The sequence below is a fragment of the Haliaeetus albicilla genome, chromosome 11, assembly GCF_947461875.1.
Source record: "Haliaeetus albicilla chromosome 11, bHalAlb1.1, whole genome shotgun sequence".
NCBI classification, from domain to species: Eukaryota; Metazoa; Chordata; class Aves; order Accipitriformes; family Accipitridae; genus Haliaeetus; species Haliaeetus albicilla.
The window spans coordinates 27,554,934-27,570,563 of NC_091493.1; the positions used below are offsets into that span (position 1 = coordinate 27,554,934).

A 15,630-nucleotide genomic window follows, 5' to 3' on the forward strand; every position below is an offset into this window, starting at 1 on the left:
AAGTTTGCAGAAAAACAAATAGTTTTACAAGTGTCTGCTCAGACACATCGCCAGCAGGCAAGAGCACTTTGGACATGCTCTGTGAGTGGAGCTTTGCCTCTTAATGACTGCGAGCGTGGCCTGGGCTTTCTTCACTTCTCAATTTTTCTCTTGTGTTTATTTTAAGTAAGGGTGATTTTCACTCTCCTGTTTGCTTAGCTCCTCCTGATACAATAAAACATTTAAGATACATGGGGCAGAGACTGAGACAGCCTAGAGCAGAGCATCCCACGGTGGTGAGGACATCTTTAACACCATGAGTACAGCAGGTGCATGAAGATCTGCTTCCAGTTGCCCTTTAATTTGGGAGGATTTTGAACCCAAGGCCACACAGCAGTCCTTCTCTTCCCAGTCCTAGTCACAGCTGCTCTTCTTTCCAGTGGAGGTGATTCTGTGGACTGGGTGCCACACACACATCAGGCAAGCTGGTAACCAAAGGGTTTGGGAATAGGTATCACTCCTTGCCCCCAGTCACAGTGATATTCATCCTTATTTTAGGAGGGATAAATGAGAATATAAATTGAATTTTCAATCCTCAGTCACCTTAAAGTACATAATAAATTGAGCTATAAACAACATATAGAAATTGGTCTGGCTACTTCTGTGCTGAAGTGTGGCAGTTCCCCGGCAGTATGCATCAGCTCGCTAGGACTGAGTCAGCAAGGGAGCAAAGATTGCCACAGCACGACACGGACAGAGTTCACAAGGCTGGCAGCTGAGCTGGGATTAATACCTGCACTCGCACGATGGGGAGTACGAGGCTGTGAGTGACAGAAGGTTTCCAGAAGCACAGGTTTATTTCTTGTCTTATGACTGGTTGCTTTTCCCAGTTGCCTTTTGAGTGTGATGTTTTTTTACGGCGTGGTACATCTGCCTCATATTTCAAACACGTCTCCCTGCAATGTCAAAGTCTTGCCAAATGGACTGTTAGCTGCATAAGTCTACTGTAGACAATGGAGGAGATAGTGCAAGATTCCAGGTGTTGGAAGGCCAGCTGTCCTCCCTGCATAACCCCTTGTGACAGGTAGCACTGGTGGTGGGAAAAGGAGCCTTCGTCTGCGTTCCTGAGTAGGAATGGAGCCCCTCCAGCATGGTGGAAATAAGACAGTATACATCTTTTTGCAGCTGTAATTTACATAGAATATTCTTGTAGGGGCCGCTGTCTTCAGTATGTCTTTTGGTAGCTTAGCACCTCTGAGGTTCCTTAGTTGCGGGAATTATACAATGAGCAGCAGTACTCACTAAAAATACTATTACCCAGTGAAGTGAGGGATTAAGAGAAGAAAAATGCACTTGTGAAGAAGTAAAGCAAGGAACAGAAGCAAGGAAAAACACGAGGCTTTGCATGGGAAGGGAGGGAGCATGCCAGCAAAGTTCTGACCTTACCAGTTTTTTACTCTTTGCTTAGTAGCTGAGGATAGAAATGTTCTCCAGATGCAAGGAATCACTAGGTTGTTCCTTGTCTTCTCAGCATTTCTCTCTCCTGGGAGGGAAGATCATTAGAAATGGGATAGGTTCTTAGGCTATCAATCTGATTCCCCAAATTTTAAGTTATTTTTTGTTGTAGTAATTCTCAAGATTGGTTTATTTATACTACATCTTCCATAGCTCATTCTGGAGAGTGGTTGCAGCCTTCATACTCTGAAGAAATACAGTTCATGTGAGGCCATAGGATTGCACCAATCTCAGAAAACTCATCAAGAGGAGGAGATCTGTGTCCATAGAGCTTGCAGTTAAATACTGGACTCTGCAAGTTTCCAGCATGTGTGTGCATGCATGCTGAGTTTGCTCTGCTTTCTCAGATCCTTTACAGGTGTGTGAGTACTGGCTGCTCGTGACCTTGGAAAGTCAAGCCTTCAGGCACTAACAGACAGTACTGAAAAAGAAAAAGAGGAAGGAAATAATGATTTGACAGTCTTGACAGCAACACATCCCCTCGGGTTTGTGTGGGGCTGAGATGATCTGTGTATGCTGGTGGTTAGAAATGCATTTGTGTTTGGATGTGCATGTAGCTATATTAAATGCGCATGTATGTGATATCTATAATAAATATGCATTACACATATTCTACATGTTTAAGGAAATAGATGATTTAAGAAGACAACATTTGGCAGTGGTTCAAAAAAAAGGTGGTAGTGAAATATTTCTGATCTGGATGCAGTGATCACAGCTTTATCTGGCTGCTCACCAGCTCCTTGTAAATGCTGTTTTAAAGTGTTACTGCAGACGCATTGAGCCTGCATGAAGCGGGAGGCTCTTCCATGCCCTCTGAGCAGGAAAATGGAGAGCTTTGAAGCCTCTGGTCCGAGGAAGATACTTCAAGTTAATTTTCTGTGTAAGGAATCAGCTGCTGAGGATCTAAATTTTGTGGATAAACCCCACTAAAGAACAGGAGAAAACAGAAGATAGCTGAACTGTTCAAGTGCCCTTCGTTTCTACTTTGCTAAATGAATTAGTCCCGCTTACTTTTTTTTTTAAACAAAGCCAGAAAAAAGATATAAAGGGATTTGTGAAGTTAGGTATCCTTTACAAAAATTCAGTGTCTCAGATTCTCCAGCTGAGGAGCAGAAAATCTGTATTTAGTAGAAATCCTTTCCACTTTGGCTATGTCTATATTGCTACCAGAAACTTTTAAGTCTCTAAATCCAGCATTAACATCATAACTGCAGTGATGCAGAGTTCAGCAAAACCTCTCTGGAAAGTTACTTGGGCAGCCAGCCTCCATCAAGCTGCCGTGGTCATGGCCAGCTTGCTGGTGGTACCCCAACCATCTGGGTTAAAGCTTCCTCTGGTGGCTCAGTGAGAGCTGTGGTCTTCACTCACAAGTCCATCTATTCTTACCCAAGGAGGTCTCTTACCAGTTGGCTTTTCCCAAAGAAACACTGCCAACTGCCTTGTACAGGAAATTGTATAACCTTGAATATTTAATAAGAAGGGATGATTTCTAAATTCTTCAGGCTGAAGCTGGATGATGACCTCGGTAACGGGCGATTGGACCCGTTTTGTATTTTACAGTCTTGTCACATGAAGTCATTCTGTCTTTTTGGTGTGTGCTCCACGTTTGCCTCTGCAAATATAAATGTGCCTAAACACTCCTACGTGGAGAGTCCCTCCTTTGTAGGCATTAAAGGTCAGTTGTAAATGTTCTGCAGGAGTAAGGCTGTGTTACAGACCACTCCAGCGTGAACAGCTTGGTCTGTGTTTAAAAAGTGACAACTGAAGCTTTAGTGGAAGAAAACAACTAGTTCCTGGGCATCCTCTGGTGAGAGAAACTGCTCAAAGTCACCTTATTTGTTTCACATTTCACCACAATTGTTCTTTCATAGCCCTTGGCTGTTATCAGTTATTCTGGATAAATGGCATTCCACATCTCTTCCAACCACCCCAAAAGATGAATCCCACTTTTGTTTTACTTTATATTCAATGGTATTTTTTTTTCTTCTTTGGCTGGGTATTTTGTGATTTTTAAAAACATAGAGCCCTGGAGCAGGCCAGCATATCTTATCATCCCTCTAAATTTTCACAAACTCACTTCACATATCAGTAAACTGCAAGCCTTTCTTCAATTGGTATTTGCAAGCATTAATGAAGTAATTCTCACAGTCAATCGCATATGCTTGAGACATCTTAGCTTTTAAGTGGCTAGACATCTGAGCTACCGATGGATTTAAGTAAAACAGTTGGATGTGTAACCCTGGTTTGCTATCACTGCCATGTGTCTTGTCTGCAGAAGAACTCCATCTCTCTTAACCTCTTTTCAGATGGAAAAAGAGATTTTTGTCCAGCAGCCAAAGGGAAATGCAAGCATCCTGGTGGAAAACAAGCTGTTTCAAAACCCTGGCTGCAAGCTACCCACACATCATGGTTGTCAGCCAGGCTGCACATGCATAGTTACAGGGAATAAAATAGAGAGGACCTTCTGTTCCTATTCCGAAAGGTCTCTACCCATTCACCTACACCAGAGGATCGTCGTCAGCTGCCAGTATTAATTTGTTCTCCTATGTAGTTTTCCAGCCAAAGGAGGGTAAAGTAAGTCTAATGCTATCCAGCAGGAACACTTGCAATGCAAATGCTAGCCCATATATTACAAAGCATTAATGCGACCCACTTCTAGATTACTTGGGGTAATTTCTGATTTTATTTATTCCTCCTTTTCTTTAATTAACTTCTGGGAAGAGAAGCTGAAATATCAGTATGGGGAAAATCAAATATGAGAAACAAAGCCCATTTTTATTTTGAGACTGTGCTTCCCTTGCAATAGCAGTTTATTTAAAGAGGAGCCTGGAATAATCCAGTTTAAGCAAAGCAAAGAGCTCTACTGAAGCCAAACTGTGTGTGTGTGTGCTCTTGTCAGGGCTCCCAGAAGAGGAGGGCAGGAAAAGCTGTTAGTCAGACCTCAGATATTGCAGGAGACGTTGGTTATTCAGTAGCTGGCATTTTTCCTTGGTATACCAGTACAGAGCCACTACTCTGGTGTACTGGAAGAGGGTGCATCCCACTGGGAGAATCCTCAGATAACCTGAGGTCCTGCTCCTTTGTTATTGTAAAAGAAAATCCCAAGGACACGTGGCTGGAAGAGGTGTCCACTGCAAGGGGCTAGGAGGTGGGTTAGGAATGAGTCTCTGCTCCTCTGCCTTTTCTTGTTGTTCCACCTTGTGCTGTGTTTGCGGCAGGTCCCAGGCTGGGGTCTGGTGGTGTTGCTCTGTGCCACCTGCGGGGGATTGTGTTGTATGGGGTGGTCCCACCTCATACCATTTGGACCCAGGCTTGAAGCCACAACAGTCTTCAGGCAGAGTTCCCACAGAGCAACAGTCAGTATGGGTCATAGCTTATCACAATGTTTGCGGAGAATTACCCACATGCTCAGTTTTCTCACAGTGAATAGTCTCCTGATGCTATGGGCTTCTCAGAGTTCAGAAAGTCAGACATAAGCATAAATCTTTGCATTATCTCAGCTTACTTTTATAATCTGTTTAAATAATGTGGGTTTTTTTCCTCAGCATATTGCTCTTTAAAAAGTTCTATGGCAACAGTGTAGCTAAGGATATGTTAAATAAAAGTAATTGAGGCATTAGAGGCAAGTGATTATGTTCCTTAGAAAAAGAATCAAATAAATTGACGGTTAGCTCTTGAAACAGCAGGTGAGACTAACAAAGAGGATAAGGTGCAATTCTGTTGCCACTGGTGGATTTGAACGTGTAAGAATCATCTTTCTTTGTTATATATCCGTGGATTTGATTTTTAATTATTTGGCTTGGAGATAATAAATGATTGTATGTTATTTATAGAAAACTGCATATTCCCAAGTTCTGCACTGTGAAATCCATATCTGTACTGGTTTGCAGTGGGCACCAGCACACTAATGATTAATTATATACAGAAATATTAATTAAACTTCATATAATGATAAATAAATTAGAACTGAACATAGCATTGTTTTTTAAATTTAAAAATGTGTAGTTAGATATTTATTGCCTAGATCTATGAGAGTTACTGTAGTCAATAAAGAGGGCATGAAAACTTGGAGCCTGCATAGATATTGATTGGTATGTTCAGGGTATATTTCAGATATTTACCCTCTGCTTCCCCTCTCCAAGGAGAGCCTCCCCTGGTCAATGCTTTCCATCGATTTTGAGTCTGCCTGCTCAAGAAGCTGAAAATGTTGATGCTGGTGGAGAAAGTACAAGAACAGCAATTGATGGGAAATACATTTTATGATACTCTGCTTCCATATTTTAAAGGGGAAAATTTATTAATGGCAGCAGGTCTCCAATTTTCCCTTTTAAACATATCAATCAAACTGACAGCGATTTGCAAACTCCTGGACATTTTCATTTTCTCTGAAGTGACCCCTTTTTTGTTTTCTCTCTCTCCACAGACAGTGAAATCATTCCTCCCGACTGCCTGCGGCCCCGCTCCTTCACAGCCATCCGTCGGCCCTCGCTGCGGCGGGACACGGAGGACACGCGCCTCTCGGTCAGCCTGTGCGACCTCAACCTGCAAGAGGAGACCTTCCACGTGACGGCTACGACGTGTCCCATCCCGCAGAATTCCCTCAACTCCCAGCACTCCCACCTCCTTCCCTCCCAGCTGGAGAGCGACCTCCGCTTCCACCACCTCCGGGGACCCCACGTCAAAATCCTTGACGACCAAACCGTGGCCCGCCTGGAGCACGCCCGGGAGGAGAGGACTTTGGTTTTCACCAGCAGACCCCTTCGGATCAACGAAACCATTTTTGTCAAAATCAACAAGTCCAACGCTGTGCGCACAGGGACGCTGGCCTACGGGGTGACGTCCTGCGACCCCGGCACCTTGCGCCCCAGCGACCTCCCCTATAACCCTGAGTCCTTGGTCGACCGAAAGGAGTTCTGGGCCATCTGCCGAGTCGTGGTGCCTCTCCAGAGCGGAGACATCCTGGGATTTATGGTGAATTCGGATGGTGAGCTGCACTTGAGTCACAACGGTGCTGGCACTGGCATGCAGGTCTGCGTGGACTGTTCCCAGCCCCTCTGGATGTTCTTCGTTTTACACGGCGCGGTCATGCAAGTTCGATTGTTGGGTATGTTGGACCCCCCTTTTCTGAACCTCGTGCACAAGAAAGTGAGGGAGGATATATCACAGGGGAAGGGTGGAGGGAATGAATGGCTCCCTCCCTGCTCTAGGACTGGGTACAAATTTTGTTTTTGTAAAAGGGAAAAAAAAAAATATACAAAGGCACATACATAGCACGTGGATATGAGTTACAAGACTTACCTCTTTGCACTTCTCTAGCATCCTTCACTTGATGGTCTCAAAGCTCTTTTCAGATAGTGAATTAAGCCTCAGAGACCTCCATTAAAGTGCAGATGAGTCACAACTGACCTAGGAGAAGCAAGGAAGGGAGAGGAGAGGTGCTCTGAGCTGTCCTAATGTAGGGCATAGCCAGCAGGAAAAATGAGATCTGATGCCCTTTTCTGCATGTTAGCTATCATCTGGCATGACCGATTCCCAAAAAGAGCAGTCCCCTTGCTTTCCCCAGGCTTATATCTGAGAGGCAGGCTAGCAAGCAGAGAGGAAGCCCTGTGCTTCATGATCCTGGTGGTGCACAGAGCATGACACTGGCCAGCTCAACAGGAGAGGGGTTCCCTTGTCCTCCAGCCCTATTTAAGACAGTGTAGCTCATACAGGTTGATGGACCTCTGAAGAGCTGGCCTCTTCCTCTCGGTATTTTTGCTCTGGTTTTAAGCTCTGTTAACTGAAGTACTTCATTTAGATGCTGAAATTCATGTTTTGAAGGTGTGGAGGGGAAAGCCTTGAAATAGCATTTGCTCAGGATCAAATTTACTTTTTCTGTTGTGTGTGTGTGTTATCGGACACAAGTGTAGGATATGTTTGGCCATGAATTTGGACCATATCATGGTTCTGCTGGTGTCAGTGTCAGAAAGTAAATGATCAATTCTGAGAACATGATGTAATTCCTGGTACTCCTCTAACTGGAGATGATTTAAAAATGCTCCTTTCTTGTTTATACTGTTATATTCATATAACTTTAAAGATACCTAAATTCCTTTTGGCTTCAAATCCTCAGTATTAAAATGCCCCTCTTACCCAACAGGAAAAAAAACCCGAACCCAAAAGCCAACCAACACCTCCTTTTTTAGGATTTATAGACAGTCTTTGAAGATAAATTGTGGTGAACACACACATCTGTCTGCAGGGTCCAGTTCACCTTAATCACAGTATGAAGGGCCCTATATAATTTGCTTAAAGTTGACCATAGGCCTATGCTGTGAGTGTTTTGTGGCTCTTAAAGGATCACAGATGACAAATGTAATACTGCAATTTATTTCCAGGAGCCCAAGACTCAATCCCTGATAATTCAGCCTGATTACATTTGTTGTGGGTACTGCACATAATCCGCAGCTAGCTCTGCTCTCCACCAACATGTCATTGTGATAATAGTAGGTGAAGCCAAACAGATCCCAGTAAAGTAGGAGATTAAATGCTCCTGTATACGTTAGAAGGAAAACATCCTCTGGTCATTGAGCTGCTGGTAAAACTAAAAGTCATTGACCAGTGCTTCCTTTCATACGAGCTCACTAATTCTGGCAGTTTTGCACAGAGCAAATAGCCTGCTTGCAATGGGTCCTGAAACAGGACAGCAAGGATGTGTTTCACCAGAGGGACAGAATCATGTCCTCATACAGAATTCAACCGAGCACGAACTTAAACACAGGCCTCCTGCATTCGAGGCAAACCTCCTGCTGTGCATACCCTGTGTATGTCCTCCCTACCTGCTCACAAGTTCAGCCCAAACCAGTACACTCCCAGTGCATGTTTTAGATAAATCTGCATTTGGATACATGAGATGAAATCTGCTGAGTTGGAAAACACCTCACTACTGGTATTTGTGACCACGTAACAGACTTTCCAGGACTCAGTCACTGGAAGAGAAGCTGAAAATGGGCTATTGTTCTTAAGTGAGATGTAAGTGGAAAGAACCAGACTTGCTGACCTTGACTCTCTCAAGGAAAGGGTAGGACCCTGCTGAGTGTACAGCTTTATCCACATCAGCTTGGGCAGCAAGCTGCTATCTCCCAGTTAAAAGCTACAAAATTGGAGCTTGCCTAGAATCTTTAACAGGTGTTAAAGTAAAAACAGAGCTTTTCAGACCTATGTTTCCAGTATAACAATGCTGGGAGCAGCATGGTCCCCATATCAGTATATCAGTACAGTAAACTGCCCAGAGAGGAGCACTGACGCTGTCCCAACACTGCATATCTCTGCAACTGCAGTAATTATATGGATCAGCAATATCCCAACGGAAGGCAAAGAAAATAATGAGCTCCCATCTCTAGCTTTTGCAATATTATTAGGGAGGTGATGTGCAGTTTGTATTGCAGTGGAACAGATTATGGTGCTTGCCATAGTATCTGTCATTATAATATTAGAAAATGTAAGAAGAATATAAAGTATTCATCTTTCTAATGACAAGCTCCATCTTCAGAATGCAAACAAGAGTAATTTTGTGTGATCTGTCTTTTGTAGTTAGAGCTTTATATCACAGAAGAAGACATGTTTATAGTCATATTTTTCTAGTTTTAATAGAAAAAGTGAAGTTCCGTATCCTTGAAAGAAATGGGACACAAATACTGCAAGAGGCATAATTGTACCAAAACTATCTTAAATAGCAGATGTCATTCTATTTCTGGGGGCATATCATTATTAGATTAATCAAAGCAATGTTATGCCATGTTAAAGAGCATCAGCACTACAGCAGACTATAAAATGAAATTAAAGTTGCTGGTTTTGCTGCTTCTCCAGCTTTTCTGTTTTGTTTGGAGGATGGAGAAGATGGAGAGCAGCAATGACACTCTTGCACCTAGAGAAGGTTTATTTTTGACTCAGTGAACAACATGGCTCAGGGTATTGATCACTGGATACTACATTTCACGCCTTGAGATGAGTTATTTGGTCCTGACCCAGAGCAGGACGAAGCTCAGGTCTCTCCTGGCTTGTGGCTTTACCACAGAAGCTGACATTTGCTGACGGCAGTTATTCCACAGTGTTGGGGATACAACATTTATTTCCTAACCTAAATATCAGGGGAGGCCATCTCTACCCAGGCTGATGGTCTTAGAGAACTCTTTACAAGAGGAGGGCAGTGTCGGATTGGTTTGATAGTAAAGAATTCTGACTTCTGTTTCCATCTTATCAATCTGGCATCATATACTGGCAATATATTTGCTGTAGGAGAAATAGAAAAGCAGAAAATAAAGATGAGGTTGGAAACACTGTTTTTCTTTATGTCACCGCAGCAAAGGGAAAATAAATTAAACACAAGCACGACTATAGCACCATGAGAGGCCACAGTCATCTGTAGTGGCAGGTGGAATGATGTCAGTTTGTTGCAAAGAAAAGGTTAAAAGGCAACTTGACCAGCATGGAGGGAAGATAAATGAAAGAGAAGGGCACTTTAATGTAGCTGATAATAGCATAAAAAGTATCGAGCTGCTGGAAAATGAAGGGACACAAATTTATATTAAACATAAGTGAGGGTAATTAACTACAGGAACCAGCTATAGAGGGGAGCAATAGATCTTTTTGTCAGGTTTGGAAGCCCTTCTAAATATTTTGTATGTAAAGTGCTGGTCTTAATTCAGAAATTCTGTGGGTTATGCACATAAAGACAACCAAACAGAAACCCAGATCATTAGGCATGTAGAAATGAAACAGTCTTTGCATATCCTTTAGGAATTCCATTAGTTCAGGCTTGGGTTGATTTTTTTTTTCAGGCATCATTCCTGTACATTCAACAAACCAGCCTATTAAATTTGATTTACTGCTTTCAGCTTTTGCTGGTACGCATTTCAGCTCACACATAGTTTTATCGACAGCTCTGAAAGGTTGAAATGAGCCAGTCTGGATACATTGGTCTGGTTTTGGTGGTGTAATTCATTTATGAAGTTAAATTGATTGACCCCATAAGGTTTAAAATGTATGACTCATGTCTGGAGGAGCTATCACAGCAATAAGTTTATATATTTAGTATTTGGGGATCCAAATGGTTGGGGATATGCTTTCATTTTCTTTTGTCTCAGAGTGAATCACCAATGTGTAAAACATCTTCCTTCATCTCCTTTTTTTTTTTTTTTGGTGCGGTTTCCCTTGCGAATTTCATCCTTTCCAGTAATATTGAAGTTTTCTTTTGAGCAATGAAATAACATGTTCCAGCAACAGTCATACTAATGAAGCCGAGTTGCCAGTTTATCTGTGTCCTTTCTATCCATGCACTTCAATAACTCCAGCCCCACCAGAACAGCTGCACAATATTGCAGCTCTCTCGATGTATCCTAATGCTGGCCAAGAGCAGCATTAGACTTGAAAAAACCCACCCAAGAGCTAGCATTTGGTGTGGGTAAGTCTGTGTTCACATCCATGCTGGATAAATGCAGAGTGTGTGGGCTAAACTCTCCTACCTCCTTTACCGTGGGTATATGAGTTGGGGCTCCTACTTAGCTGCCCATTGCAAAATATGTAGAAATCAATTGTTGCTGAGGTTTCCATTCTTCTTTCAGACTTTCTTGACATTGGTCAAAGGGCTCAAAACTGGGGGAGGGAGGAAAGAGCTGACCAGGGACTTGCAGACAGAACAACTATGAATCCTTGATTCCTTGAGATTTCTGACAACAGCAGTTGGCAAAGGACCAAATTGGGGCTTAGTTCACCAGAGTACTGTGGGACAAAAGGTGCTGGCAAAGGGCTCTTTAAGTCAAAAGTGAAATTTGATCTGACGTGGCCTCAGTGCCAGTGTGTAGAGGCAAACTCCAGTCAAGCCCATTACAGGCAGGTTTACTCCAAGCTGTGCCCATTAGGACTCTCGCTGGTGGTCAAGCTTAGCAGCCCTGGTACTGCTGTCCATGTTGCAACAGAGCCCTTATCCCGAGGAACCAACTGGAAAGAGTTGCAGTTTCATGGGTGAACAGAGTAGCATCTTGCTTAGGTGACACAGAGCAATGGTTTAACCAGGGGAAATTACTTTCCCTCCTGTGACGTTAATCACACTGCCCTCTTTGGTTTTCTTTGACTTTAGCTCCATCACAGGTGAGTGACCAGCTCTCCATGGACCACTAGTGATTCAGAGGCCATATCTGAGCCTTGAAGACCACCCTCTCCTTTCTAACCAGGATTATTCCTCTGAATCCCAGGATTCCTCACTTACCTTGCTGATACAGTTCCTGCAACTCCTGTCTCCAGATTATCTCCAGGGGAGACTTTCTCCTCTTTTTCTCTGGTCTCTGCTGTGGCACTTGTCTGGCCTGATCCTCCTAAGAATCTGTAGGGCTTTTTGGGAGCTGATCCCATCTTGCCCCCTCTCTTCCCAGGCTTTTGTCCCTTCCTATGTAAACAATTATCTTAGCCTGTGGTTGCACCTTGACTGTCCAAGGACTCCAGCATCTCATGGCAGAGTATCCGTCCCTTCCAAAAACCTACTCCTGGTTGAAGTTACATACTTTGCACATGCAATTACTGCAGCAAGCATGCAAAATATTTAAATGGTAATTGGTATGCACAGTTATACACACTGCCCATAGTGCAGACAGTAGGTACAGTTTATAGAAAAGTATCTATCTCACACAGGCAAGGAGATCTTGGTTCTCCAGCTCTGAATTTGTAAGCTTCTCCTGTTTGAGAGAATATAGTTCTTTGCCGTAGTGAATCGCACACCCTCATCTCTGATCTCAGAGGTGGCTGGTACTTTACCCACTTGGGAACTTGATGCTTCTCCATCTTGGTTCATTCCCATGATGTGGAAATTGCCAAGTTAAACACAGCACAAGAGAAGCCTGATAAATGCATAACATTGTTGCACAGAAATGCATGTAATCAATCTCTTCTTTTAACACGCATTCAATTAGAAGTGCCCAAGAGTTTTATCGTCCGTGCTTTTTTTTTATTTTGGAAACATTTCCCACTTGTATGGAGAATGGCCTCATTAAGCTGATTGGGATCTAACAGGCCTGTGTTGTGTGGCACTTAACTGCCTGGAGTTCCTATGCATTGCAGGCTACATGGTGTTTTATGGTTTTAGAGTCTAGGAGGGAAGGAAGAGAGTTAATATTCAGTGCCTCTTAGAAAGAAATCCACTTGTATTAATTGATGCCTCTTCATAAACCCTCCTATCATGCATGGTTTTATCTTTTATTGCAAGTGAAGCACACATTACTGATGTTAAGTTGCAAGAGCTGCACAAGAGCATTACAGTGTCTGTAACTTCTGGGCTTGATTCTAGCACTGCATGGGGCTCTTCATTCACGTCCTGTTTTATGTTCATTGTTTTAAAGGAGATTTAGTACAAAGAGAAGCTGTTGTGTTAGAGAGGACAAGTTGCTTTATAACTTGTGCCTTGGAAAACTGCACAGTCACAGAGAGTTGGATGCAGTCAAATGCTTGTCCCTTGTGGTCAGTGTCAGCAATGTCAGAACTAATACCTACTCACGGCACCTTTGTACCATCCCTCTAAAGATCTCATCACACATGACATAATTAACCCACACTTGCCACGGCTAAGTCAGTTACCATTAGCCTGTGTACTGAGGTATCAACCAGCGTCTGGGTAAAGGCAGGGTAAAGCAAGTGGACTTCATCTAAGCAACAGCCAGAGGGCTTGCAAATGTCTCGTCCTCTGCACACTCTCCTCCACAAGAGCGGAAATTATCATCATCACTAGGATAATAAACTATCCCTGGCTGCAGTGAGATGTTCATAGTAAGTGATGTATAGATCTCCCTTATCTCATAACACCTTTGCCTACCTACAGTGAATATACAGGATATGGGATCATATACCAGCCTCTTTGAATTGCAACTTCTCAGAACTGATAAAATCTGCCTATTCTTTGAACTAACACTGGCATGAGTTAGTTATTCTGGCTACTGTGAGAATGACATAGCAGACTAAACTCTTTCTTTTCCCTCTTTGTCAGATGCCTTTTCATCCAGCAGTGTCCCATAGAAATTCAGAGCAGTGCTGGCCAAGACAAGTGAAAGTATTTGTTTCCTGTATGCATCTACCACCCTATGTATACATGTTGCTCCTAGAGAAGCACAGAGCTTGGAGGTGCTGGGTTAGGCAGCCATTTTCCTTTTGCTGACAGAACTATTTTTGCTGTGATCTCCCAAATACTCTGAGCCAAATGGCCCTTTTGAGATGGATTTGGAAAAGGTGCTGTTTATGAACAGAAACATTTTTGGCCAGGGTAATTAATACCTGTGATCTTTTAGAGGGCTTTTTGTTTTGTTTTTCTTAAACAAGATGAAAGCTACAACTCTCATTTTTCACATGGTTCAGCTACTGTCGCGGTTTAACCCCAGCCAGCAACTAAGCACCATGCAGCTGCTCGCTCACTCCCCCCCACCCAGTGGGACAGGGGAGAGAATCAGAAAAAAGTAAAACTCGTGGGTTGAGATACGAACAGTTTAAGAGGACGGAAAGGAAGATAATAATAATAATAATAATAATGATGATGATGATGATGATGATGATGATTATGATGATGATGATGATGATGAATTGGAATATACAAAACAAGTGATGTACAATGCAATTGCTCACCACTTGCTGACCAATGCCCAGTTAGTCCCCGAGCAGGGATCTGCCCCCTCGGCCAACTCCCCCCAGTTTATATACTGCGTATATGGAATACCCCTTTGGCCAGTTTGGGTCAGCTGTCCTGGCTGTGTCCCCTCCCAACTGCTTGTGCCCCTCCAGCCTTCTTGCTGGCTGGGCATGAGAAGCTGAAAAAACCTTGACTTAGTATAAACACTACTTAGCAACAACTAAAAACATCAGTGTGTTACCAGCATTATTCTCATACTAAATCCAAAACATAACACTATACCAGCTACTAGAAAGAAAATCAACTCTATCCCAGCTGAAACCAGGACAGCTACTTAATCCAGGCTTCTTTTTTTACCTCTTCTTGATCTAAGCATCTGTCTGGGTGCTTTGTTCATCTAGTATTTTTCAGGTTGAGAGATGGAACCCCATTAGAGGCTCTTTCACTTCAGTTCAGCTAGATGTTCATTGCATGGTGTCCATGCCCTCAGGATTTTGCAGGATGAAGTGCTGACTAACTGCTGAACTTCACCTGTCAGGTCAGGAAAGATACCCTATAAGTTTACTGTGTGTTCTTTGCTTTCAGACAGCACATTGGGCTTGGGCTGTAAGAGTTGCTGAATCAAAAGCTTCTGTGGTGTTTGGAGCTTCCACGTTTCTCCTGCTTAGCTGGAGTGTGCATATGACTGCAGGAGAGTAATAGATGTGCTGGTGCCCTGCTGCCCATCTGGACACAGCAGACAGCAATGCTCCCGTGAAGCCATAAATTACACTCCGTTTCTGATCCACATGCAAGTCTGAACTGTTGTTCTCCATGTGGTTTGGATCTAGCTTTTACTTCCCTGAACAGTGATTGTCTGACACCCATCTGCAAACACAGGCCTTATGGTTTTCCATGCAAAATCTGCCAGGCTGCTTTTTTGACCTATTTCTGGACATTTCTGTAGCACAATGCAAAATCGCTTATGTTTTCATGGGCTTGTAAAGAACAAAATGTAATATTGTTCTATTCAGAACAGCTTTTAAATCCTCCAGGAAATACTTCAATGCAAAAAACCCCATGGATCATCAACTATGTCGGTCACCTGAGAGGCAGAGATGAGCTGCAGCACAGAGGCTGGGCTCTGGGGGCATGGTTGGCCAAAAACCATTGAGCCCAAGGGGAAGGAAGCTCTGGTTTCTGGTCAATGTAGTATTGTTCCCATCACCGTGGGAACATAACAAATGGCTGTGTAAATACATGTATTTTATAGCATTCAGAAGTGATGTATATGCTTATATCCTTCCCTAACATTATTGTTGATCTTTAACTACCATGTGCCCAGGCAGCAACAGGTGCTTTGTTCCTTTGTTTTAGCATGATGGATTCAAAATTGTTGGGCAAGACCTGAGTGGCCCTGGGGGACAGAATAACTCTCCTGCAGCCTTGGCTGGAGGCAAGGAAATGTGATAATGTGCAGAAAAGTATATGGCTGCTCTTCAGACCAGAGAGCA

The 15,630-nt window shown here is 43.1% G+C and overlaps 1 protein-coding gene across 4 annotated transcripts in view; it reads left to right on the top strand.

Annotated features, from left to right (window-relative positions):
* Nucleotides 1–15,630, top strand: part of NEURL1 (neuralized E3 ubiquitin protein ligase 1) — a 166,013-nt gene that overhangs the window by 138,852 nt on the left and 11,531 nt on the right. For all 4 annotated transcript variants that reach the window (XM_069796900.1, XM_069796902.1, XM_069796901.1 and 1 more), the window contains exon 4: nt 5,918–6,598. In XM_069796900.1, coding sequence (XP_069653001.1) covers nt 5,918–6,598 — 681 coding nt within the window. The remainder of the gene's footprint in view (nt 1–5,917; nt 6,599–15,630) is intronic.